At 39.1% G+C, this 26579-nt stretch overlaps 1 protein-coding gene across 1 annotated transcript in view; it reads left to right on the forward strand.

Moving 5' to 3' along the window:
• DLAT (dihydrolipoamide S-acetyltransferase) overlaps positions 1 to 26579 on the forward strand; it is a 29385-nt gene that overhangs the window by 552 nt on the left and 2254 nt on the right. The window contains exons 2-13 of the mRNA XM_045482793.1: positions 375 to 476; positions 810 to 934; positions 1093 to 1246; positions 4065 to 4191; positions 5945 to 6132; positions 7636 to 7789; positions 15585 to 15652; positions 16941 to 17033; positions 17388 to 17495; positions 21240 to 21355; positions 25467 to 25629; positions 26135 to 26271. Coding sequence (XP_045338749.1) covers positions 375 to 476; positions 810 to 934; positions 1093 to 1246; positions 4065 to 4191; positions 5945 to 6132; positions 7636 to 7789; positions 15585 to 15652; positions 16941 to 17033; positions 17388 to 17495; positions 21240 to 21355; positions 25467 to 25629; positions 26135 to 26271 — 1535 coding nt within the window. The remainder of the gene's footprint in view (positions 1 to 374; positions 477 to 809; positions 935 to 1092; positions 1247 to 4064; positions 4192 to 5944; positions 6133 to 7635; positions 7790 to 15584; positions 15653 to 16940; positions 17034 to 17387; positions 17496 to 21239; positions 21356 to 25466; positions 25630 to 26134; positions 26272 to 26579) is intronic.

A 26579-nucleotide genomic window follows, 5' to 3' on the forward strand; every position in this document is an offset into this window, starting at 1 on the left:
ATGTATCATTTGTCCGTTCTCCAATACCCAGCTTTGCTCTGGCTGTTGAGCTTATCTTTCTGATCTGTTTATTCTATTGAAGGGAAAGAATTCCAGGCTTCCCTCTCCTGATCTAGTCCATTGAAAGAAGGGTTCCAAACCTGAAGCTGTTTGTGCAGTGTCTGCTGAATTAGGTGCTCTGTCAGTCCCACAGGATTGTGGAGCAGGAACCCTGTCACTGGAGAACTGGTGGCAGGAACTCCCTTTCTGTCCCCAGTGCCCGGCATGAGATGAGACTCAGTACACTCTTCGCATTAAGTAAAATTGAATGAGATATTAAACCAGACTGAGAGATAACATTTTTAAAATTTATTGTTTCTCCTTTTTTCCTCCAGGTTCCATTGCCCTCTCTTTCCCCCACAATGCAGGCAGGCACCATAGCCCGTTGGGAAAAAAAGGAAGGGGAAAAAATCAATGAGGGTGAACTAATTGCAGAGGTAAGTTGTTTAAAATATGGAAATGAGTCAGAAGGAACTGGCTTAGCTACGCTGAGTGTTCGCTTTCCGGATAGGTACTTATTCTTTTTGCTTAAGAAACTTAGATGGTTTTTACAACCTGATATTAGAGAAGGTTGATTAGAGATGCTGTCAGCAACTAGCCAGACTGATTTTTAGCTAAGGTGTTTTTTTTTTTAAATAATTCCTTTCAGATCTATAATAGAGGCTTTATCTTCACATCTTCACCAGACTGTTGAACTGTGTGATTCTAGGCACAATCTAATAAATTTCATACTGGTAGCACGAGCTTAAGCTCCTGCTTTGTGTTAAAAGGTCGAAACTGATAAGGCCACTGTTGGATTTGAGAGCCTGGAGGAGTGTTACATGGCAAAGATACTTGTGGCTGAAGGTACCAGAGATGTTCCAGTTGGAGCAATCATCTGCATCACAGTTGAGAAGTGAGTAGTACTTTGGTAATTTGTGGAACTTATATGCTTGGTGGAGTATTTTAACCCAGAATTGAGAAAATAGGAGTTAAAGGTTTCTAAGTGTACTTTTCTAGGAGCTAAATTTGCCTTATAACTCCCTGTATTTACGCATTCCTTCTCTTCCTTAGGCCTGAGGATATTGAGGCCTTTAAAAATTACACACTGGATTCCGCGGCAGCACCTACCCCGCAAGCAGCCGCAGCACCAACCCCCGCTGCCCCTGCTTCACCACCCACACCTTCTGCTCAGGCTCCTGGTAGCTCCTATCCCACTCACATGCAGGTGAGCCTCAGCCTCTGGGTGTTTGCTCTAGAAAATTTATTGTTCATTATTTTTCATCGATGGCTATCCCATTCTGGACACTGGTGTTAAATATGGCTAGCTCTTGTCATTTGAAAGTAAGTTGAGATTGAAACATGAAAATTGAGTTTTACTCCTAGCTGTTATTTCCAGGTATATGAACTAGGACAATTCCTTTAACCTTTCCCAACCTCCACGTGGTAGACAAGGTAGCTCTTGGCAGTGTTCGTTCAAGAACATTATAGAGTGTTTAGTAGGCCTCACACGTTATCTATCGAATAAAAGTCATCAGTTGATGTTTTTCTTTGACATATGGTGTTTTTTTCTAAGAGTGGGTGAAGTAGTCCAGTAATATTAATAAATGAGGAAACTGACAATAAAGAGTCAGTGTAAAATAAACATATAATAACATTGCAAAAGAGCTGAAGGGAATAAATAGTGATCACTGTTGGTTCTGTTAAATCTGTTTCTAAGAGACTAAAGCAGTTTATTAGATACTAGGGTTATCCCATGTATATTTGTGTTTTGAATATTGGAAATGGGTAAAAAAGCAGCTGGCCTTTTTCTGAAGGTTTAAAACTAAAACTTTTCTTTCACCTAGTGTATTTGTAGAAATTTCTGTATAGGAATCATTTTCTTTTTTGGGCATGATGTTCTTCTCCGTGGTCTGTTGTTAATAGACGTTTTGTGTGGTGACGTTTTGTGCGATGTTCAGTTCACACATTTATTTCATCCTGTTTAGCAAACTGTCTCTCACTACATGAGACTCACTCATTTTTCTCCATTTTCTGTGTGTAGCTTTGTGTGCAAAGTGTTACAGTTGTGTCTTAATTATCCTTTAAGGTACTGTGTAGAGATTATTGGCCTCACTAGTTTTTAAGAAGTAGGTGGAGATGACAACTTCTGAACAGAAAAAAACATTTTTAAAAAAGTTTGTAATTAGCATTCTAAGTTTGTGTTTCTTCTTTTTCGTGCCTTCCTGAGGCTTTATTTGAAATGATTTTTCTCTCAGCATAATCCTGGTGTTGAGAGGAAGCAAACAAAACCCATAATAACGGAGTAAAGCGTCCAAATTCAGTGGACACACAAGCCATACGAATGTCAAAGCACTTTTTCATTTAGGTCAGCCAATCTGATGTTTAGATTTTATTGGGGCGGAAGTCACTGTTGTAAGAACAGTTCTTTTATTTATTTTTCCTGCAAAGAGTGAAAGTTTTACTTCTTCCTTACCAATTTGGATACCTTTTGTTTCTTTTTCTTGTTTGCTTGTGGCTAGGACTTCCAGTATTATGTTGAATAAAAGTGAGAGTAGACATCCTTGTCTTCTTCTTGATCTTAGAAGGAAAGCTCTCAGTTTTTCACCATTGAAGGTGATATTAGCTGTAGGTTTGTCATATATGGCCTTTACTATGTTGAGGTATGTTCCCTCTAAACCTACTTTGCTGAAGGTTTTTATCATGAATGGGTATTGTACTTTGTCATGTTCTTTTTCTGCATCTGTCAAAATGATCATATGGTTTTTATCCTTTTTGTTATTAATGTGATCTGTCACATTGATTTGTAAATATTGAATCATTCTTGCATCCCTGGAATAAATCTCTTTGATCGTGGTGAATGAATTTTTTTTGAATGTATTGTTGGATTCAGTTTGCTAATATTTTGTTAAGGAGTTTTGCATCTATGTTTATCAGATATTGGCTGTAGTTTTTTTTTTTTGGTTTTTTTTTTTTTTTGTTTTTTTTTTTTTTTGGTGGTTTAGGTATCAGGGTAGTGCTGGCCTTGTAGAATGAATTTGGAAGTTTTTCTTCCTCTTTTATTTTTTGGAATAGTTGAGCAGACTAGGTATTAACTCCTCTTTATTTTTTTCAAGTTTACTTATTTTGAGAATGAGAGCATGTGTGTGCACAAGCAGGCAAGGGGCAAGAGGGAGGGAGGGAGGGAGGGAGAGAGAGAGAGGGAGAGAATCCCAAGCAGGGTCCACACTGTCAGTGCAGAGCCTGAAATTGGGCTCGATCCCACGAACTGTGAGATCATGACCTGAGCTAAAATCAGGAGTCAGATGCTTAACCAACTAAGCCACCCAGGTGTCCTGGTATTAACTCTTCTTTAAATGTTTGGTAGAATTTATCTGTGAAGCCATCTGTGGACTTTTGTTTGTTGGGAGTTTTGGGTTCAGTTTCAGTGCTAGTGATTGGTCTGCTCAAGTTTTCAGTTTCTTCCCAGTTCAATTTTGGAAAGTTATATGTTTCTAGTAATTTATCCATTTCTTCTCAGTTGTTCAGTTTGTTGGTATATAATTTTTCATAATATTCTTTTTTTTATCTTGGTAAGGTATCCGGAAGTTTGGGAGAATGAAGTTTCCTCTGAGTAAAAGGATATATGCTCATACAGAGCACAGCAAAATTTTAATGAAATACTCTAGACCAAGGTCATTCTGTGGAAATGAAAAATTCTAGCTTAACCTATGTAATAAAAAAGAAGAAAAGATATTCTGTGTTTAGAGATGTAATTGAATTAATTTTGACTATCTAGGAAGAAATCTTTCATGTATACCCATTGCTTTTAACTTTGGAAGGGGAGGAATCAAAGTATGAGTGATAATGTAAAGCTTGAGATTTGAAGGATGATTTAACTGGTGGGACATTGAGGCATTGAACTTTTACTTTAGGAAGGCATTAGACAGATGGGAATTTGGATCATCAGAGTCACTATCATTCCATAAAGCTATTGAAGCTTGCTTGAGTGCCATTGTTTCCAAGTCTTCCTCGTATTAAGCAGTAATGTGTGTTTATTTCTGCAGGTGGTTCTTCCTGCCCTCTCTCCCACCATGACCATGGGCACAGTTCAGAGATGGGAAAAAAAAGTGGGTGAGAAGCTAAGTGAAGGAGATTTATTGGCAGAGATAGAGACTGACAAGGCCACTATAGGTGAGATTTCTTCAGCTCTTAATGGTTGAGGCACTGAGTTTTCCAATGAGGGAAGAGGATTGCCGTCCTATCCTATAATGAGTGAGTGATAACATGAAAAATTTTAATTTTGGGGATTCATTTCCTGGAACAGAATATGTCATAACAGAAGCGTATGTAGTGGGATTTGTCAGTTCCACACCACACTCTAAATGAATCAAGGATATGTCAACTTAGAGATTACTTTTAGGTTAGAGTTTGCTTCTTAACATTCTTATGTTGCTAAGAAGCTACATCAGAACCGCCATTCTCTAAACTGGGCAAGGGAAAAAAGAAGAAACATGAGAAAAGTACTTCTAAGGCAGGAAAATACCAAAGAATTTAAGATGACTGTGAGAAAAAACTAAAACCAGGGTTTGGATTGGTTTCATAGTTTGAGAATGACTGATAAAGTGTTTATATACCTGTTTGGGTATCATGTCACATTTCCATGTATTCCCTTTCTGCTTCATTGTTATGCTCAGAACAAAACCCACCTAGACAATTGCATATTTGTGATGGTATTTACAGATAATTAGTAGATGAATCTATTTCCTGTCCAGTCCTCAAAGATGCAGTGGGAGATTCTGGGCATCCTCTGCAATGGTGGTTTTTAGAATGTGTTCTTCCAACCCCCTGAGTCCTTGATGGTACCTTGGGGCAAGGAGACTTCATGACAGGACTTTGTTGTGCCCTGCCCCTTTTCCCAACTTCCACCAGGGCAACCACTTTTTTATCCTTTTGTATATTGTATTCCTCCCAGAAGATTTTATTAGAAGAAAGGATTCTGTTTGTGAAAAAGAAATAAACAAACATCTTGGTAACAATAGATGAGCTTTGCATTTTAACTTGAATACCAGTATAGCTATGGAGATAGTATTCTAGAGACTCTAGGCACTGGAGAAGTATTACCTTGGTCCAACTCTATTGTGGCCCTGAAGTCTTTTTTTTTTTTTTTTAATCTCTTATCGGATATTAATGCTTAACTGGAGAAGGGAAAGATTCGTCAAAGATGTGTTCATCAGGGAGAGGCACAACACAACAGAAAGCCCAGATCTGCAAGGCAAAAATTGTTCTGTGCGATGGCTTCTTTTAGTTTTTACTCTTGAAACACTTCACATTGGAGTTCTTTCCAAGAGCAGTATCTGAATAAAATGTTAAGTTGTAAATTCCTTAGAAACCCTAGTAATACCATATTCTTTACATTGGAATAGTTGAATACCCAATATAATCTCTTTGAAAAACTCCAAAGGTGCTTTTAGGGGCATGATTTATCCCACATCACTGTCAAACCTAGTAGTTCCTTAATTTAACATCCATGTGGTTCTTATTTTTAGCAGTACAGCTGAGGTCATGCTGGTACAGTTGATGCCAGCTTGGGGTCTTATGGGTCTGTGTAGGGGCTTCCCTTAGAGATGTTTTAGAAAAATATTCAGAATTAACTACTGTCTGTAATCTCTCAGAGTGTTATTTAACAGCTATTTATTTAGTATTTACTTTGTACCAGGTACTGTTTCTAGGTTCTTGGAATTAATTCTTATAATGTCCCTGTGAGGTAGGTATTATTGTTACCCCATTTTGTAGTTGAAGGAGCTGTGACATAGAGAGGTAGAGTAGCTCACCAAAGGTTGGGTAGCTTGCTTGAAGGAGAAGAGCTTTTTACTTAAAACTGCTTTGAGTTTGGTGAGATAGTGGAGTCCCTTAAGTTCCATAATGGTTTTTCTTTCTATTCAAGGTTTTGAAGTACAGGAAGAGGGTTACCTGGCAAAAATCCTGATCCCTGAAGGCACAAGAGATGTCCCTCTAGGAACCCCACTCTGTATCATTGTAGAAAAAGAGGAAGATATACCAGCATTTGCTGACTATAGGCCAACTGAAGTAACTGATTTAAAACCACAAGCACCACCATCTCCTCCACCCCCGGTACGTATGCTTCTAGAATTGAGGAAACATTACCTTGTTCATCTCTAAATTAAGGGATTAGACTGGATAATATCCTAGGTTCCTTCCCGCCTTAAGACTCTACAAATAAAGAAGGAGATAGTTAGGGGCACCTGGCTGGCTCAGTTGGAGGAGCGCGTGACTTGATCTCGGGGTTGTGAATCCAAGCCCCATGTTAGGTATAGAGGTTACTTAAAAAAAAAAAAGAAATCTGAAAAAGAAAAACAAAAAAAGATGGACATAGTGAGCATTTGTGGAGATCTACAGGTATGTGGCACTGCACTGCCCACCTAATAGTTGTTTGACCTGTGTCTGTTTCTTTTTTCCTACTGTCATGAGGTCTGCTGAGAACAAAGCTGAGATGACATGTTCTTTTTATGCTTTAGGTGTAGATATGTATATGGAAGTTAATACTTCATTCCCCAGTTTCTGTAGAATTTATTATATATTGTTGACTCATGAACAACACAGGGACTGGGGCACTAACTGCGCCCTTGCAAATCCGTGTCTAACTTTGGATTCCCCCCAAATTTAACTGCTAAGCCTGCTATTGACCAGAAGCCTTAACCAACAACGTAGACAGTCCATTAACATATATTTAGTATATTATATAGATTGTATGCTGTATTCTTAAGGCACACTAGAGAAAGAAGATGTTATTAAAATCATAAAGGAGAGAAAACACATTTACAGTCCCATACCATAAAAATCCATGTGTAAGTGCGCCTGTGTAGTTCAGACTCATGTCGTTGGAGGGTCAACTAATCTTTGTTACTGTCAGTACTCTTGGTATTTGCTTATGATAGTGGGTCAGGTTTCTCTTTATAATACATTAGAACCTTGATGTAGCATGGCTTGTTTTGCTTAGAATTTAGTCTTGTTGCTATATGCTCTACATTATATACTACATGTCTATTATGTATTTGTGTGAAGTCCAGGCATAGACAACATTATCACCAGCCTTCTGTAGATGTTAGAATCATGTGAGTTTAGATTACGTACAATATTTTTGTCAAAGGAAACTTGATTTCTTACTGCCCTACGTTTGTGGGGAGCTGGCAAGTAGTGGTGCTGGTTTATTAAGATATTTTCAACAGGGAACCTTCCAGCATAATTTATTAGTTTGAAATGACGTTAACTGAAAACAAAATCCATGTTGGTCATGTAAGAAAATGAGAATAAGAAGCAGCAAGAGAGTAAAGTGCAGAAAGCCTATGAAGATATTATATACTGGATAACAGTATTAAATTTCCTGCCTCTCCATGTTATCACAAAGATAACTTGGTACTGTCTTTGACATAAGGTATTGTTGTTCCTCTTCATATTGTTATATTAAGTTGGTTAAGCAGGGGAAATGTGCATTATGATCTTTGAGAGAAAGATAAAAGTTACTTAATATATCTTGACTTCTCAATAAAATGTAAAGTCCTTATCTTTCAGACCAGCCTTTGCAGTGGTGAATTAACAATTAACTTTTTTCAAAAGGTGGCCCCTGTTCCTCCAACTCCCCAACCTGTAGCCCCTACACCTTCAGCCACCCGCCCTACTACTCCTGCTGGACCAAAGGGAAGGTTGTTCGTTAGTCCTCTTGCAAAGAAATTGGCAGCAGAGAAAGGGATTGACCTTACACAGGTAAAAGGTAAGTCTGTCTCTGTGGAATGGGGTTGTTAAGATAAAACTCACTTGAGTTTCCTTCTTAAGACTGGCGAGTACAACTATACAGTCATCTTACGTGGAACAGTGGGGACAAGGATGAGAGAGTGAAATAATCTCCTTTGTTGCCACCACAGATAGGGAAACTTGTGCTGTATTCAGTCTATTTAGGATCTACCTATATAGTATAGATAGCCTTTTTCTTTCTTGGTTCTTGGGAACTACTTAATTGTTGGTGAAAGTATAATGTGCTTGTGCAGCAAAGTTGAATTTTATGACTTGACCTTGTATTAAGAAGTCTCTGTTAGTGAACAAAACCTAAACCTGGGGTGATTTGAAATGACTTTGAATAATAGAATTCATATAAAACTAAACTAAAGCTCCTTGAGGGCAAAGGGAAATGTCTTACTCCTATCTTTCTCTCCCCAAAGAGAAAGTATAGCTTCGTGGTAAGAGTATGGGGTCTTGAATCAGACCATCTGGGGTTTACTCCTGGCTCTATCATCTTCTGTGTAATATGGCTTTCGATGAATTACTTGTGTATGTCTATAGATGAATTACTTAAACCATCTGCTCTTCCATCTGTAAATCTGAAATAATGTGTACGTTAAAACAGGCAAAGGCCTTAAGACAATATCTAGAGTATAATAGGTACTCAACAAATGTTAGTTCTGTTCATATTAATATTATTGCCTGGCATTTAAATAAATGTCTTTGAGCTAAAATTAAATGTAAGGTAATTAGTGTACTTGAACAAAGTGGAAATTACTAATCCTGAAGCCTGGTTTGATGGCTTCTGCTATGAGCTAGTCACTGAATTACCACATTTAGCACTTCTTTTCTTGAAATAAGAATTCTCATTCACCATTTTTTGGATAAGAAGATACTCTTTTTTTTTTTTTAATTTTTATTTATTTTTGAAGGAGAGAGAGAGAGAGAGAGAGAGAGAGCATGAGCAGGGGAGGGACAGAGAGAGAGGGAGACACAGAATTCAAGGCAGGCTCCAGGATCTGAGCTGTCAGCACTCAGCCTGACGCGGGGCTCGAACTCACAGACTGTGAGATCGTGACCTGAGCTGAAGTCAGACGCTTAACTGACTGAGCCACCCAGGTGCCCCAAGAAGATACTCTTCAGGGATCTCCCTTTATGTTAAGTAGTAAAGTTGCAGTTTGAGTCTAGATACTGGTTATTTTCCCAGTTGTCTGGCTGTGGGCATTCAGTGCTGGTTATCATCTGTCTGCTGGCTTTTGTTTCATGCTTGGAAGGCAAGCCAGTCCCCAAAGAATAAGAATAGAATGTTGTAAATTTTTTGGACCTCAGAGGATTTTTATAATATTTTAAGATGCTTTTTTCTGTCTTCATGTTGTTTCAATGGCATATGGCCACTTTTTTATGTTATTTGGGACTAGAATTAGCAAAGTAAGTTGGAATCGATTTTAAGGGGAGGAGGGGCTGGATTAATAATTATATCTGAAGAATTTAGACAAGTGAAGAAGGACTGTTTATGAGGTACTTAGCAACATTGGCTGCCATACACAAGATCTGAGTGGGGAAATCCCCATGTTCTTATCAGGCAATTAGAGTTAGGTGATTCATTTACCAGTATTTAAAATTCATCGAGTGTTGGGGCGCCTGGGTGGCGCAGTCGGTTAAGCGTCCGACTTCAGCCAGGTCACGATCTCGCGGTCCGGGAGTTCGAGCCCCGCATCAGGCTCTGGGCTGATGGCTCAGAGCCTGGAGCCTGTTTCCGATTCTGTGTCTCCCTCTCTCTCTGCCCCTCCCCCGTTCATGCTCTGTCTCTCTCTGTCCCAAAAATAAATAAACGTTGAAAAAAAAAAATTAAAAAAAAAAAATAAAAAAAAATAAAATTCATCGAGTGTTGTCTGTGCATCGAACACTTGATCATGAGACAGACAAGATTTCAGTTTCAGATGCCTGTATTACCAACAATAAAGAGTTAAATGAACAGAAAGGGAATGCAGCTTAGTAGTTAGGAGTATGGGCTCCAGAGCTGGAATGCTCACGTTCGAATCCTGGCTCTGCTGTACTCTAGCTTTATGACCTTTTATGTTTCGGTTTCTTCATTTCTGTATAAAAATAATGGCTTACAGGTTTTGAGGATTAACTAAATTAACAAAGAGTGCCTGCACATAGACAGCATATAGAGATATTAGCTGTAAAAATGAAAATAACCTGTTATTATTACATAAGATGAATGCCAAGAAAGAAACCAAGTGATACACTATTGAGTGACAAGGTGAATATATGTGCAGTCATGACTGCTTTTAGACATGGTGGTTGGGAAAGGTCTTTCTGATGAGGTGAAATTTGATACGACCTGAAAGATGAGGAGTCAGCTGTGAGCCAACCATGTGAAGAACTGGGCACAGAGAGACCAGTAGTACCCATCTGAAGTGGGAGAGAGCTTGGCACGTCTGAGGAACATAGAGGAGGCCAGTGTTCATGGAGCATAGTGAGCAGAGGGTTTAGTGGAAGGAGGTGAGGTTGGAAAGAAGTACAGGGGCGAGAAGCAGGAGCACTTTATGGGTCATTGTATAATTTGAATTTTATTAAAGCATAGTAGGAAGCCACTACAAGATTAAAATAAGGATAGGTTTTTTGGTTTCTGTGTGTGTGTGTGTGTGTGTGTGTGTGTGTGTGTGTGTGTGTGTTTTAATTTTAGAGAGAGTGGAGCAGGACAGAGGGGCAGAGGGAGAAACAGAAAGAATCCTAAGCAGGCTCCATGCTCAGCACAGAGCCTGACATGGGGCTCGATCCCACAACCTCAGAATCAAGTCCTGAGCTGAAATCAAGAATTGGGCACTCAACCAACTGAGCCACCCAGGCGCTCCAATAGGGAAGTATTTTTAAAAGATCATTTTAGCTGCTTTATGCAGATGGGTCAAGTGAAAGCCAAGGTCCCTGTTAAGAAGCTTTTGCTGGAGCTGACAGTGGTGACTTTTCCAGCATGGTGACAGTGAAAATGGAAAGAAATGGACAGCTTCAAGATACATTTTTGACAGAATCAACAGAACTTAGTCAAGGATGGTACATGGGGACTTGACAACAGTTACTTCAAAAGAAAGGTGTGGTGGAAGTCTGAGTAAGCTGAAAAGTAGAATATGGATGGAGAAGTGGAGATAGCTTTGTGGACAAGTCATTTAAGAAGCTTCACTATGAAGGAAGGCATAGAAATAGGACGTAGCTTAGGAGAATATGGTCTCAAGAGAGGGCTTTTGAGAGTGAGTGATAGTAGAAGAGGTCTAGTACGGAGTTTCTCAGCTGTGGCAGAGTTGATATTTTTGACCAGATAATTTTTGTTTGAGGGAGGGAGGTGTCTTGTGTTTTGTAGGATGCTCAGTAACAACTTAGGCTTCTACCCACTATGTCATAGTAGCATCGCCTACTTGTAACAACAGAAAACAACTTCAGACATTGCCACATGTCCCCCGGGGGGCAAAATTGTGTTGGTGAGAATTAGTGGTCTGATAGAAAGGGATAAATAGATGGTGAGGAAAGGGCAGAATAATTTGGCAAGAAACAGTTTTTGAAAATGTAGGAAGGAAAGGATTGGCTTTTGATAGGAATTAAGGACATTTTGTGTTATTTTTATAGGAGAGAGGAGAATATGGGGTGGATTTATAGGCTTGGTGGTGGAGGACGAGGAGAATAACTCTGATTGCTGCAGTTTGATCAAGAAAGTCTGAAGTGAAGGTATCGGCTGGAGACTGAGTATGGGGAGGTTTGCAGTTAGAGAATTTGTTAGGTAGTATTCTCAGGGAAAGTGAATTCGAAGGAAATATAACTTAGTTTCTGGGCAGTTTATGTGTCTATTTCAGGTTTGTGGCTCTGAATTTAGAGTATAATCAGTCACCTAAGTGTGTACTTTTTTTGTCCCCAACAGCATTAAGCTACTCTGATGCTGGCACTGAGAAGGCACACCTTTTTTTTCAAGTTTTTATTTAAATTCTAGTTAGTTAACATACACGGTAAAGTTGGTTTCAGGTGTAAAATTTAATGATTATATCACTTACATATAATACCCGTGCTCATCCCAACAAGTGCTGTCCTTAATACTCATCTTGCATTTAGCCTATCCCATGGCCACCTCTCTCCATCAACCCACAGTTTGTTCTCTATAGTTAAGAGTCTCTTATGGTTTGCTTTCCTCTTTTTTTCCCCCTTCCTCTGTGTTCATCTGTTTTGTTTCTTAAATTCCACATATGAGTGAAATCATATGGTATTCGTTTTTCTCTGACTGACTTGTTCTGTTTATCAAAATGCACTGTAGCTCCATCCACGTTGTTGCAAATGGCAAGATTTCATTCTTTTTGATTGCTGAGTGATACGCCATTTATGTATATACTATATCTTCATCAGTCGATGGACATTTGGACTCTTTCCATAGTTTGGCTATTGTCCGTAGTGCTGCTATAAACATCAGAGGGCATGTGCCCCTTCGAATCAGTATTTTTGTATCCTTTGGGTAAATACCTAGTAGTACAATTGCTGGATTATAGGGTAATTCTATTTAACTTTTTCAGGAACCTCCATATTCCTCCAGAGTGGCTACACCAGTTTGCATTTCCACCAACAGTGTAAGAGGGTTCCCCTTTCTCCACATCCTTGCCAACACCTGTTGTTTCTTTTGTTGTTAATTTTAGCTATTCTGACAGGTGTGAGGTGGTATCTCATTGTGGTTTTGCTTTGTATTTTCTTAATGATGAGTGATGTTGAGCATCGTCTCTCTTGGCCATCTGGATATCTTCTTTGGACAAATGTCCGTTCATGTCTTCTGCCCTTTTCTTTTTTCTTTTATTATTTTGAAAGAGAGAGAGCATGAGCCGGGGAAGGTCAGAGAGAGAAAGAGAGAGAGAGCGCATCCCAAGTAGGCTCCACACTGCCAGCGCAGAGCCCGACGTGGGGCTTAAATCCACGAGCTGTGACATCGTGACTGGATCCGAAACCAAGAGTTGGACACTTAACTGACTGCGCCACCCAGGCTCCTCTCTTCTGCCCATTTCTTAACTGGATTATTTATTTTTTTGAGTGTTGAGTTTGATAACCTCTTTATAGATTTTGGATACTAACCCTTTATCAGATGTCATTGGCAGATGTCTTCTCCCATTCCATACTTGCCTTTTAGTTTTGTTGTTTCTTTTGTTGTGCAGCAGCTTTTTATCTTGATGAGGTCCTAGTAGTTCATATTTGCTTTTGTTTCCCTTGAGCCGGCAGACATTTTAGATTTTGACCAGGGAGTGACTATAACCGTGACCCACCCATTCCTGGGTGAGGAAGTGTAGGGGATAGGGAGATGGTAGATGATGGGAGCGGTCAAGTCAGTGGAGTGGGGGGTCTTGGTGAGACTGAAGAAATTTTGCAGTAGGAAGGAATGGTCTAGAATAAGTGAGCTGAGAGGATCAGTGATTGCGTGGGGTTTTCTGATACCTATCTGTCATCAAATGTATGTTTTTTTTCCACACCAACAATCCATTCTCTGCCACCATTTGGGTATCCAACACTTCAATCCTGTTCTGACACTATCCAGAGTTAGCATCGGGCCCCCCAGGCTTGAGGGCTCAGCCCCACAAGACAGCCCCACTTCTGATGCCAGTTACAGGTCCCAGGGACTACCCATACTTCAGACCTACTGGCTGTAAGTCAGGACTTCCCAAGACCCCACTTTAGGTATGAAAATTCACTAGAACGACTCACAGAACTCAGGAAAGCACTGTACTTAACTGTTACTGGTTTACTGTAAAGGATGTGCAGGGGCAGTCAGTAGAAGAGATGCATAGGACGAGGAGTGGTTTGTGGTGGGGGGGTGCAAAGCTTGCATGCCCTCGCTCGGAGGACTGCCCTCCTAGCACATTGATGTGTTCACCAACCCAGAAGCTCCAAATCTTGCTGTTAAGAGTATTTATTTGATAGAGATTTCAGTAAGAAGGCATGGTTATTTAAATCCTTGGCTGTGAACTGTTGAACTCAATTTCGAGTCCCCCCCCCACCCCCCCCCTTCTTGAGGGACAAATGACTTAGCAAATATGACTACTTGTAATCATTTGGGGAGAAACTTTTTTACGTTTATTTTTATTTGTTTTGAGAGAGAGCGCGTATACATGCTCAGGGGAGGGGTGGAAGGAGAGAGAGTCCCAAGTAGGCTCTGTGCTGACAGACACCACCCAGGTGTCCCAGACAGAAACCGTTTTAAAGCCTAAACCCTAGTGTCCAAGTTTGATTTGTCTCCCAGGTCCCCATGTTTGTTTTCTATTTCTTTGAGGCAAAGCACTTTCACATCACTATTCCATTTGATCTTCAGTGCTCACACATTCCTTTGAGCAGCGGCCGGCATTATAACCTGTGTCCTATAGATGAGACTAAAAAGACCAGCACAGAGGCTGTGTCTAATTTTTATCTGACACAGCCCTGCATTTTTCCTCCTAGCCCGGTGTTCTTCCCTTTATACCATATTGCTTTATGATGGCCTGTTGTGCCTCTGTAGAGAGATGGACAGAAACATTTAAAAGATTTCAGCTGACTCCTAATGGGAATTTCTTGAGGGTGGCTGAAGCCCAACCAAAGGCAGGTGATTCTGTAGGTCTCCTCCTCTCAAGGGGCTGTGGTGTCCAGATCAGCCTTGGTGGTAATGGGAGGTTATGGGTTCTGTCTTTTATAAAAGAGGAGAATCTAATAGGGGTACTGCTACCTCTGTTCTAGAGCTCCGGGTGAGGATAAGCACAATCCTAGCCAACTCATTTTTCATAATGAAGGAAAGGAGTTGGGACGAACTGCGTACAACAAGAATCCTTTTAAAAGTCTGCCTTGGGGGAAGATGAATCAATTTGACCAAATTTTTTCTAGAAGTGGGCCAGTATAAAAGGTATTTTAAATAACTAAATATGAATCTCCTTAGAATTAAGGTTCAGGAATCTGGGTCTAAAGTTAAAGCTGATTGGTTGTGGATGGGCGGAGCAAGGAAATTGAGTGAAAATAAAACTCGGCCTGTTGTGAGAGGATTTTAAAGATTTTTCCTCACGTGTGACATTGCACACACTTCACTCCCAGGCCTCTGACATAGGCCAGGTTAGAGCCTTGGCAAGTGTGACAGAGCTGTGAGTGATGGAGCCCACACGAGGAAGAAACAATTCTAGAGATAAGATCATTGCAGCTGAGAGTTATTCAAGCTATTTTGGGGTGAAAAAATTATCTGAAATAGTTGTCCTGTCGACTCTGTACAAAGGGAATTCTTTACGATCAAACGAATCTAGAACTCAAACAAGATCCATTTCAAGATTCAGAAAGGGTTTTTTTGGAGCTGCCTAGGAGAAGAGGCAGCTAGACTTTGTTTTGGAGGTATAAATTGTATTCAGCATTAGTCATATGCCAGTATTTCCCAATTTAAAAGTAAAGGACATGAAAAAATGAAGAACAACTGATACAAAACTCTGAAAGAGAAATACTTAACAAAGAGCATTTGCTGCCACAGGGTTTCCATAGTGTGGCGGTTATCACATTCGCCTAACAGAGCATTTGCTGTAGTAATTAAGAAAAGAACGGCTACAGCTCAAACAAGAGCACTCTGTGAATCAAAATTAATAATTGCATAAAAACTGCTATTGTTTCTAGAGAGAACTTTAAGGTGCAGGAGTAGAGCAGTGACCACTTCAGAGGGTCTTTGGTAGAGAACCCTTAGGAACTTGCACTTCAGGATCACAGTGTCGATATCCCAGAGGAACCAGTGGTGTGCTGTCACATGTGTGATATTTATGCATCTCTTCCAGGGACGGGACCAGAAGGCAGAATCATCAAGAAGGATATCGACTCTTTTGTGCCTACTAAAGCTGCTCCTGTGAGTTACATTTGGCTTTTTTTTTTTTTGGCACTTTGTTCCTGCAAAATGTTTTGTCCAACCTGTTAGACCTTTTCATACATTATTTATGAATGAAATAGCTTGACCAGAATTGTGTTTTGCCTAATTTCACTGGCTAGCACTATATAGATATGAATGTGCTATCATTCAGCATTCACAAGGAAAGATGAGGGGCGCCTGCCTGGGTGGCTCATTCGGTTGAGCGTCCAACTTCAGCTCAGGTATGATCTCACAGTTCACGAGTTCGAGCCCCGCGTTGAGCTCACTGCTTTTACTCCAGAGCCTGCTTCAGATCCTCTGTCCCCTTCTCACTCTGCCCCTCCCCTGATCGTGTGCACTCTCTCTCAAAAATAAACAAACATTAAAAAGGAAAAAAAAAGGAAAGATGATAATGCTACCTTGACACGCATTCCAATTTTTTTTTCCAGTGGTACTCAATTTTTCCTAACAAACCCTCCTTCTCACTCAGGCCCTATTTTGATTTTTTTTTTTTTTTTAACGTTTTATTTATTTTTGAGACCGAGCGAGCGTGGGGGAGGGGCAGAGAGAGATGGAAGCAGAATCTGAAGCAGGCTCCAGACTCTGAGCTGTCAGCACAGAACCCCACACGGGGCTCCAACCCACAAACCGTGAGATCATGACCTGAACTATAGTCGGATGCTTAACTGGCTGAGCCACCCAGGCATCCCTGACTGGCTCTGTTTTTAAAAGCATGCTTACAAGTTGGTTGAATAGAGTTTGAATTTTATGTGGTTAATTATTCCACACAGGGATTAAATCCACATAACCAATCAACTAGTGTTTAGGTGGTTTAAATTGTTAAGATTATTAGCTAAAAGTAAGGAAAATGATTTAGTTATTTAGATGTTTGTTTTAAAATGAAAGATTTGTCATTGTTTTTTAACACTGTCCAGAAAAATAATTACCTTGTTTATGTTTATGTCTACCTCTTTCAGTTTAAGAATGCTTTGATTGCTTTTCTTGAAGGTAATTTTGCAGCTACAAAATTATTTTGACAAACTAATCGTTCAACAAAGAAAAATGGGACTTAAGACATGATTACAGAATTCTAAGTATAAAAATTAAAATCAGAACTGTTGTGTAAGCACAGTACAAATATGAGTCCCTTTTGCTCCCTTGGGATAGAAATAGCTATTTTCTATAAGCCTTCTAATTTGTACTTTGCCATCTGTAGAGTCACTGACTTGCCCCAGTTGTATATGCCAGGATTGAGTCAGTTACTAAGAGCTTTTTTACTTCCCCATAGGCTCCAGCAGCTGCTGTGCCTGCCCCGGGTCCAGGAGTGGCACCCGTTCCCACAGGTGTCTTCACAGATGTCCCAGTCAGCAACATTCGTCGCGTAAGAATATTACCCTAAATCTGCAACCAGCACCATAGGGGGCGTCTTTACTCTGATTGTTTAATTGCATTCATGGTTTGAAACACTAACAGAGACTTTTTTTAGTTGGGAATCATAGATGACTAGTTTAAGATGTTTGCTTTGGCCAATTAGATACTTGGGAAAAACAAACATTATATTGATTAAACACCACTAGAAGGGGCCCAGGTTACGGTGCAGTCCTCCGTATTCCAGTTATAGTGCTTGAGGTAAGCATTACCAGGGAGCTAGTAAAGGGGCAAACAGAGTCCTGAATTAGGTAATAAAGAAAAGAACCACTTAAGACAAGTGATATTTTAATGTCTTTGATTCTAGGTTATTGCACAGCGGTTAATGCAGTCTAAGCAAACCATACCTCATTATTACCTTTCCATTGACGTAAATATGGGAGAAGTTTTGTTGGTACGGAAAGAACTTAATAAGGTAAAAGGTCTGGAAATTCCAACTCTGTAAATTCTAAAATGCTTGTATTTCCCCACTAAACATATACATTTTTGCCCATATTTTTTGTTCCAATATGCCAGTTGATGTTGGAAAATGGTGTCTTCATAATTTTAACTTGCCGAGAGAATATCTTGGACAATTTTCATTTTCTAATCCTTGATTAAAGCTTATTATTTAAAGTTGATTTTGCCTTGGATCCATTGTAGCCTAGCTCAGTCACTATGATCCCATGAAGCTAGATAAGATAAGCTAGATAAGAGTATATTTACTCTGTGTTTGCAGTTAAGTACCAATTACCTATTTAGTGTTTAGTATAAGGCACTTTTGGGAAGATAGAATAAAGTATAGTCCTTCTCCATGAGTTTCAGTTTATAATCTAATTGAGATAATGCATGTGAAAAACAGAGAAGGCAATTTTTATTAAAATAAAAATACTTATTTGTACATCAATCTCTTTATGGTAATGTCCTTTGTCTGCTAAATTGTGTTGTATGGGTTAAGTGTTCTAGGAATTCAGAGGAGGAACCCAGTAAAAGTAGTTGGGGAATTCACAGTGGTGTAAGAAAAACTTGGTTAAGCCATGTAGAATAGTATGTGTTTGAATTGCAAAGAAGTTGTAGAAAGTTCATTCTAATGATGGAATACCATAGAGGTAAAATGCTTTCAAGAAAGAAAGTAAGTATTGCAGATGTGGAAGAGAGACTACTTTTTCTAGGGTGGGTATGCAGTTGTTGGTTTAGGGAAGACCTTGTTTACAAGCAGAACAATTTGGACTTGATGAATTAGACATGAAGAAACCTTGATGAATTAGACATGATGATAGCAATATTTTAAGTAAGTTTAGTCTAAATAGATATATAGTGGTGTGCTTTAATGGCAGAGACTAGTTATGCTTGTCCTGTAAGCATGATAAGGGTCTGGACTAGACGGTTGCATTAAGAATGGAGTAGGAGAGGGATATGAAAGATGTTTTCAAAGAAGTGAAAAGTAAAAGCCAGTGGCACTGAGGGCAATTAGAACAGCATTCAGCGCCTTACACAGGTTATCTGTAGCCTCTCTGACCTCCTACTACTTTTCCCACTTGTTCACTCTGCTGCAAAAACAGTGGTTGCCTTGCTGTTCGACGTTCCACCTGTGTACTCCTACTTGAGGCCCCTTGCACTTGCTGTTCCCTGTGCATGGAATATTCACCCCCTAGCATCTACCTGGCTTCCTCCTTTACCACCGTGAGGATCTGACTCAATATCACCTTCTCTAGTCTTTCCTGGTCACCTTATTCTAAAATTAAGGGAAGAGGATTGGGGTGAGTGGTCACTTCTCCCTCTAGTTCTTTTCCTCTATTTTTTTTCTTTATCATGTAACATTATTTTACATGCTGTATGTTTATTATCTATCCGCCCCTTTAGATTGTTAAGTTCCCCAGGGCACCTGGGTGGCCCAGTTGGTTAAACGTCTGACTTCAGCTTGGGTCACAAACTCTCAGTTTGACAGTTTGAACCCCACATTGTGCTCTGTGCTATCAGCACAGAGCCTGTTTTGGATCCTTTGTCCCCCTCTCTCTCTGTCCTTTTCCCTTTTGTGCACGTGCGTTCTCTCTCAAAAATAAGTAAACATTTAAAAAACAAAAGTAAGCCCCCTGAGAGTAGAATTTTTACCCATTTTTTTCACTGCTTTATATCCAGGGCTTTAGAGCTATATGTCTGAACGGAGTACTCACATATTAGATGCATGAAAGAATGAAGCAATGAAGCATTAACAGAGCTTTTTAACTGGCACAGAGGTTAAAGTTGATTGCTTACTTTCATTGTCAAAATGTTAAAGCTATTTTATAATTTATTTCAAAATCAGGCGTGAAAAATATATGTCCAATGTAATATTTTATTCATTTAAGCAGCTTTATTTGGATATAATGCACATATAATACCATTCACCCATATAAAATTTATAATTCAGTGGCTTTTAGTATATTCAGAATTCTGTGACCATCTCCACAATAAATTTTGGAGCCTTCTTATCACCCCAAAATGAAACCATTCTCTCCTTAGCCATAGCCCCCACCCCACCCCTCTCATCCTCCCCAACCCTAGACAACTTCTTACCTACTTTCCATCTTAGATTTGCCTGTTTTGGATATTTCCTATAGGGATAGGGACTTCATGGAATCGATAAATCAACTTAGGGAGTATTGCCTTCTTAACAGTGTTCCCACTCCGTGAACAGGGGGTGTCTTTGCATTTATTTAGGTCTTTCATTTCTTTCAATCATGTTTATAATTTTTTGAGTGTAAGTTTTTGTACTTCTTTTGTTAAATTTGTTCCTGTGTATTTTATTCTTTTTAATTCTATTATAAATTTCGTGTTCACTGCTATTGTATAGAAATACCATTGATTTTTGTATATTGATCTTGTATCTTACAACCTTATTTTTTATTTAGTGTGTTCCTTAGGATTTTCTATATACAAAATCATGTCATCTGCAAACATAGTTGTACTTTTTCCTTTCCAATTTGGATACCTTTTCTTGGGCAACTTCTCTGGCTGGCTTCTCTGGCTAGCAAAATGTTGACTGGAAGTGGTAAAGTGGACGTCTCTGTTTTGTTCTTGATCTTAAGGGGATGTAAGTCTTTTACCGCTAAAGTATGATGATGATGACTATGAGCTTTTGTAGATCTCTTTTATCATCAGGTTGGGGAACTTCCTTTCTATTCCTAATTTTTATGAAGTGGTGGTTGAATTTTGTCTGCTTTTTCTGTGTCTTTTGAGATGGTTGTGTGATTTTTGTCCTATATTCCATTAGGATATTATTAGATTAAATGATTTTCAGATGTTAAACCATCCTTGCATTCCTGGGACAAATCCCATTTGATCATGGTGAATAATCCTTTTCTTGTATTGCTGGATTTGGTTTGCTAGAGTTTTTTGAGAGTTTTTGCTATCTGTATTCATAAATTATACTTGTCTGTAGTTTTGTTTTTTCTGGGTTGTTTTGTTTTTTTATTATATCTTGGTGTGGTTTTGGTATTGGATTAATATTGACCTCTAGAATGAGTGGGGAAGTGTTCCCTGTTTTGGAAGAGTTTGTGAAGAATTGATACTAATTCTTCTTTAAATGTCTGGCAGAATTCACCAGTTGGGGAAGCCGTCTGGATCTAGGCTGTCTTACGTGGGTAGTTTCTAAATTATCATTCAGTCTCTTTATTGTTAGCTCTAGATCTATTCAGAGGTTCTATTTCTTTTTGATTCAGTTTTGGTAGTTTTTGTCTTTCTAGGAATTTTTCTCAAAGTTAGCTAATTGTGGCATATAGGTGTTCATAGTATTACCAGTAATCTTTTTTATTCCTGTAGGGCATGTAGTAATGTCCTCTACTTCATTACTGATTTTGGGAATTTGAGTCTTCTTTTTCTCTTTGTCAGTCTGGCTAAACGTTTATCATTTTGTTGATCTTTTCAAAGAACCAACTTTTGATTTTGTTGAGATAAGTGAAAAAGGCGGCCTTTTTAATATACCATAACTTATGGGACACAGCTAAAGGAGTGCTTAGCGGGAAACTTATGGCTGAAAAGACCTACGTTAAAAAAGTTGAAACAACCAAATTTAGTTTCATTTCATCCTTTATACCTCAGGACATTTGTGTTTGCCCCTCTCACATCCCCTGCCAGGTGATATAGTTTCAGTCTTCAGGAAGAGAATTGAAGAAAATACAATGGTTTCTTGTCTTTGCAGATGTTAGAAGGGAGAAGCAAAATTTCTGTCAATGACTTCATCATAAAAGCTTCAGCTTTGGCATGTTTAAAAGTTCCTGAAGCCAATTCTTCTTGGCTGGACACAGTTATAAGACAGTAAGTAAGATACTGCTGGGGAAGGTGTATATCCATCAGCAGTTTTCTTGTGGTTTCTCATGTAGAACTAGGAGTATAGGGGGTGCGGAGAAATGGAATACAGGAGGGAGATGACTTCCGTAGGCAAAACAGATTGAAAACAATGTAAAACTGTTGACGAGGTAATGTTCAGTTAGGAAGGACTGCAAATTCTTTGAGTGTAGGAAAGGAAGGTAAATTTACAGATATGAATAATTAAAGTTGATAACAAACTTTAGAAAGCAAGGTTGAAATGGTTTTTATTTACCAGTTAATTCTGCTGAACTTTAATGAAGGCAAATTGAAAACAGTACCAAGAAACATATTTATTAATATTATGTGGGGCTCCTGGGTGGCTCAGTTGGTTAAGCATCTGACTTCGGCTCAGGTCATGATCTCACGGTTCGTGGGTTTGAGCTCTGCGTCTCAGGAAACTAATATTGTTTCCTGAAGTGCAGAGCCTACTTCATATCCTCTGTCTCCCTGTCTCTGCCCCTCCCCTGCTCGTGTGCTCTCTCTCTTAATCTCTCAAAAATAAATAAACATTTAAAAAAAAGTATATGGTAGCATGTGACTGGCATGGTGCTGTCTTTCACATGTTGTCTCATTTTAATCCTTATGGCCACCTTATGAATTAGGGAGTTTCACTTCCATTTTACAGATGAAGAAACTGAAGCTCAATGAGTTAAATAACTTTCCTTGGATTAATTTGTTAGGAAGTAGCAAAACTGTGACTGGAACCAGGATTCTGACTCCTGTGCCTAAGCTTGTACTATGTAGATTCTTTTATGTTATTATTTAATTTTTATTAAAATAAGAGTATATACATTAGAATATTGCTCCCTGAGTGGCTCAGTTGGTTAAGCATCTGACTTTGGCTCCGGTCATGATCTCAGAGTTTGTGAGTTTGAGCCCCATGCCAGGCTTTGTGCTGACAGCTCAGACCTCTCCCTCTTTCTCTACCGCTCCCCAACTTGTACTCTGTGTGTGTCTCTCTGTCTCTCTCAAAATAAAACATTAAAAAATTTTTTTTTTAGAATATTGCTCCCTGGCTTACAGTGACCTACTCAACTTTTTTTTTTTTTTTTAAATCCAAGTTAGTTAACATAATGAAAGAATGGTTTCAGGAGTAGAATTTAGTGATTCATCACTTACATATAACACCCAGTGCTCAAGCTTTGTATGGTAAAAAAAAAAATTTTTTAATTTTTATTTATTTTTGAGAGAGAGTGAGTAGGGGAGGGGCAGAGAGAGGGAGACAGAGGATCCAAAGCAGGCTCTGTGCTGAGACCAGAGAGCCTCATGTGGGGCTCGAACTCACAAGTTGCGAGATCATGACCTGAGTTGAAGTCAGATGCTGAACTGACTGAGCCACCTGGGCACCCCTACCTACTCAACTTTTAATCTGAGGTCTACTCCCAAGAGGCAAATACAACTTTTAAACTGTTTTTTTTTCCCCCTGGTATTTACTTTTGTATTTCTAAAAAACATTTTTCATTTGCCTTTTATGGGTTTTTCATTTTCTTTATCAACTTATTGGTATTAAGGAAGGCTAAGATTTAGCTTTGTTATACTTTCCGTATACACACACACGCACACACACACACCATTATCCTATCAAATTGATTACAGCACAATTGGATAAATCAGTATTCAGTATTAATATTTTTATGCCCATAAAAATATTATTTATGACTAAGAGATGTAATATGCTGTGAATAGTGACCAGGCTGATCTTAATGGTTCCCTAAGAAGGAGCTAGTTTTCTATGTACTCACCATCAGTTCTTTCTGAAAGTTCCCAGGAGAACTCTAAGCCATTTTTCAGTCCTGTCAGATGTCACAGTAACCTACTCATGCTTTTTCCTTGGTCATCCCGCTCTGGGAGGACATCTGAGGGTCTTACTATGCCTTATAGACTATATTAGTTTCCTAGGGCTTCTGTTACAAATGACTACAAAATTGGTGGCTTAAAAGAAAAATTTATTCTCTCATAGTTCTGAAGGCCAAAAGTCCAAAAGTAAGGTGTTAGCAAGGCTGCACTCCCTCCATAGGCTCTAGGGGAGAATCTTCCCTTGTTTTTTCCAGTTTTGGTGGCTCCAGGCATTCCTTGGCTTGTGGCTGCATAACTCTAACCTCTGCCTGCATCCTCACATGGCCTTCTCCTCTGTGTCCATGTCTTCTCTTCTGTCTCTTACAAGGGTACTTGGCATTGGATTTAGGGCCCACCCAGATAATCCAGGATGGTTTCATCTCAAGATCCTAATTAAATCTGCAAAGATCTTTTTTACTAAATAAGATCACATTGATAGATTCTGGGATTAAGACAAAGATCTATCTTCTAGAGAGCTGTTATGAACATATGTGTATAATTCTTTGTGTTGACCTACATTTTTATTTTTCTTGGGTTCATTCCTTGGAGTAGAATTGCTGGGTCATAGGGTAAATTAATGTTTCACATTTTAAGAGTATTTGAAGAAAACACTTCTTTGAAGAACAGATCAAGGCTACAGGGCAAGTGCTATGAATTGTTCATTGATTCCTACCAAATGCCCTTCATCTGTTTGTTTATATAGCCATTCAACAGATATTTATTGAACATGTACTGTTGGCTATATTCATCAGTGAACAAGGTGAGAAACACCATGCTTACTCGCTTAGGAGGACAGGTTAGTTAAGAAAGGAGTGTTCGTTATGTCATACCTTGGCTAGAGCCCAGTTGTGATAGTCACACACTGTCATTAGAGCACATTCTTATGTTTATAAGTGACAATCCCACTGCCCTGCTCAGCTTGGGCACTTTGAGGGCTCAGCTTGGGCACTTTGAGGGATTTGGTACCATACCATAATATTCTAAAGCTTGTGCCTAGAAATAGCTGGAGTTCTTCCTGTGAAGTTTTAACTTTTTCTCAATTGCAGAATACATCAGCACGGGCCCTTACACAGACCCCAAGGAGGCTGTGGATACAATTTCGGAGTTTGGGAACTTGGCTGAGGGGGAAAAAGTCATTCCTTTCCACTAACCTCTAACTGAAATTTGGCATTTCCTCTTACCATAAATGTAGAGAACAAATCAAAGAGGTATTAACAGTACTTGTGCTGGTGACCAGTAAAAATCACTTATTTTCATATCACAGCTTTGTTGCAGGAGTCTTAAAAGTGGTTTTTGCTTATCACTACTTCAAAATTGTAGCAATTATTAGACCTCTTGCCTGATCTTATTAATACAGAAGCACATGTGTCACAATTTTTAAAAAATGTTTTAATGTTTATTTATTTTTGAGAGACAGAGACAGAGCTCAAGTAGGAGAGGGGCAGAGAGGGAGGGAGACAGAATCTGAAGTAGGCTCCAGGCTCTGCACTGACAGGCTGACAGCAGTGAGCCTGAGCTGGGGCTCAAACCCCTAAACCATGATATCATGACCTGAGCCGAAGTTGGAAGCTTAACCGACTGAGCCACCCAGGCACCCGCAGTTTTGTTTTTTGAATAGTTTGGTAATTGAATTTCAGTATAGTTAGGGCTTTTTGTTTGGTTGTGTTTTTTTGTTATTTGTAATTTGAGTATTTTATTTTCTGTGTTAAAAATACATACTCTGAGAAAGGACACAGATGCAAAGGTACCTGTGGCATAATACAGATTGGGAATCCTATTTTTCTGTCCTGAGACACCACCATCCTACATCCTGAGCTCTGATTCTCCCACGGTGCAGTACACTCCCTCCACTCTTCCTTCCATCTGCTCAAGCTCTGCCTGGAGGCTCAGCTCCAGCCAGTCCACTGCATCTCAAAATCCAGGGAGTTCTTTGAGTTCTTGTTTAATTCTCACTGAATGCCGGGCATTTTCCACCTGCCAGTCAAGGCAAGTGGGAGGCAGTTGGAGGTTATGTGTAACCAACCCCATTTCTTGTCCATTTGCAAAAAGTCCAAGTTAGGGAAAGGGCATAGCAAAATGTAAACACCAGAAGAGATATCTCTCTGGCTGAACAGTAGGCCAGACTGAGATAAATATCAATATTCTTGCTTAACCTGACACATAAGCTCTTAATATTGTTGATGATTATTGAAGTGTCCTTTTCTTTTTTCTTTTGCAATAGAAATCATGTAGTCGATATCAGTGTTGCAGTCAGCACTCCTGCAGGACTCATTACACCTATTGTATTTAATGCACATATAAAAGGACTGGAAGCCATTGCTAATGATGTTGTTTCTTTAGCAACCAAAGCACGAGAGGGTAAACTCCAGCCTCATGAGTTCCAGGTACAGTATTACTTATTTACCTTCTGAATGTGATTACGTTATTTTTAAGGGCAGCATAATGCTTTTATTGCATTTTCCACCTTTTGATTATGCCTTGTATTCTCATGGACACAAGGCCCTGAAAATAAAAAGTGAATAACCTATCAGAAGCTGAAAATAAGATATTTTCCAGCAATTTGCAAAAGGCACACAACTGACTTTTGTTCATATTGTAATGCTTATATATTTTCATTAAAGTGTATTCCATTCAGGCCTTTTTCCCCACTTTCAGCTTTATTGTTGTATTTAAATAGCAAATAAGAATTATATACATTTAGGTTGCACAACTTGATGTTCTGATATGTGTATTCATGCGCTTACCATTTTCCTTTCCTTCTTTTTTTTAAATGGTAGTTCATAGGCCTTTCTTAAAGATGATCTTAAGGTCTTTTCATGTAACATTTTGTCTTTTTTTTTATGTTGAGAAGCAATTAACATGATCTATTTTTAATCTCTTTTCTTCTAGGGTGGTACTTTTACGATATCTAATTTAGGGATGTTTGGAATTAAGAACTTCTCTGCTATTATTAACCCACCTCAAGCATGTATTTTGGCGATTGGTGCTTCAGAGGATAGACTGGTTCCAGCAGATAATGAAAAAGGGTAAGTACCAAAATAAAGAGGGGGTTGTAAGTTCATTTTCATTCCATTATACCTGTTTTTGAGTCTCAGTTTTATAATTATTGGCATAGCCTGTTGGAGCTTCAGGTAGAGTCAGATACAAGTCTAGAATGAAGTTTCTCAGAGCAGCAACTCTTCTTTTACTAAATGCAGTTAATCCTAAATGAGATGGGAAGGCTGAGTTATCATAGGTCAGGGATCAGCATACGTTTTTGTGGAGCCGGGTTGTAAATCTTGTAGGTTTTCTGAGTCATATGGTCTCTGTTGCAAATACTCTGACGTGGTAGTGT

This window comes from Leopardus geoffroyi, chromosome D1, assembly GCF_018350155.1.
Source record: "Leopardus geoffroyi isolate Oge1 chromosome D1, O.geoffroyi_Oge1_pat1.0, whole genome shotgun sequence".
NCBI classification, from domain to species: Eukaryota; Metazoa; Chordata; class Mammalia; order Carnivora; family Felidae; genus Leopardus; species Leopardus geoffroyi.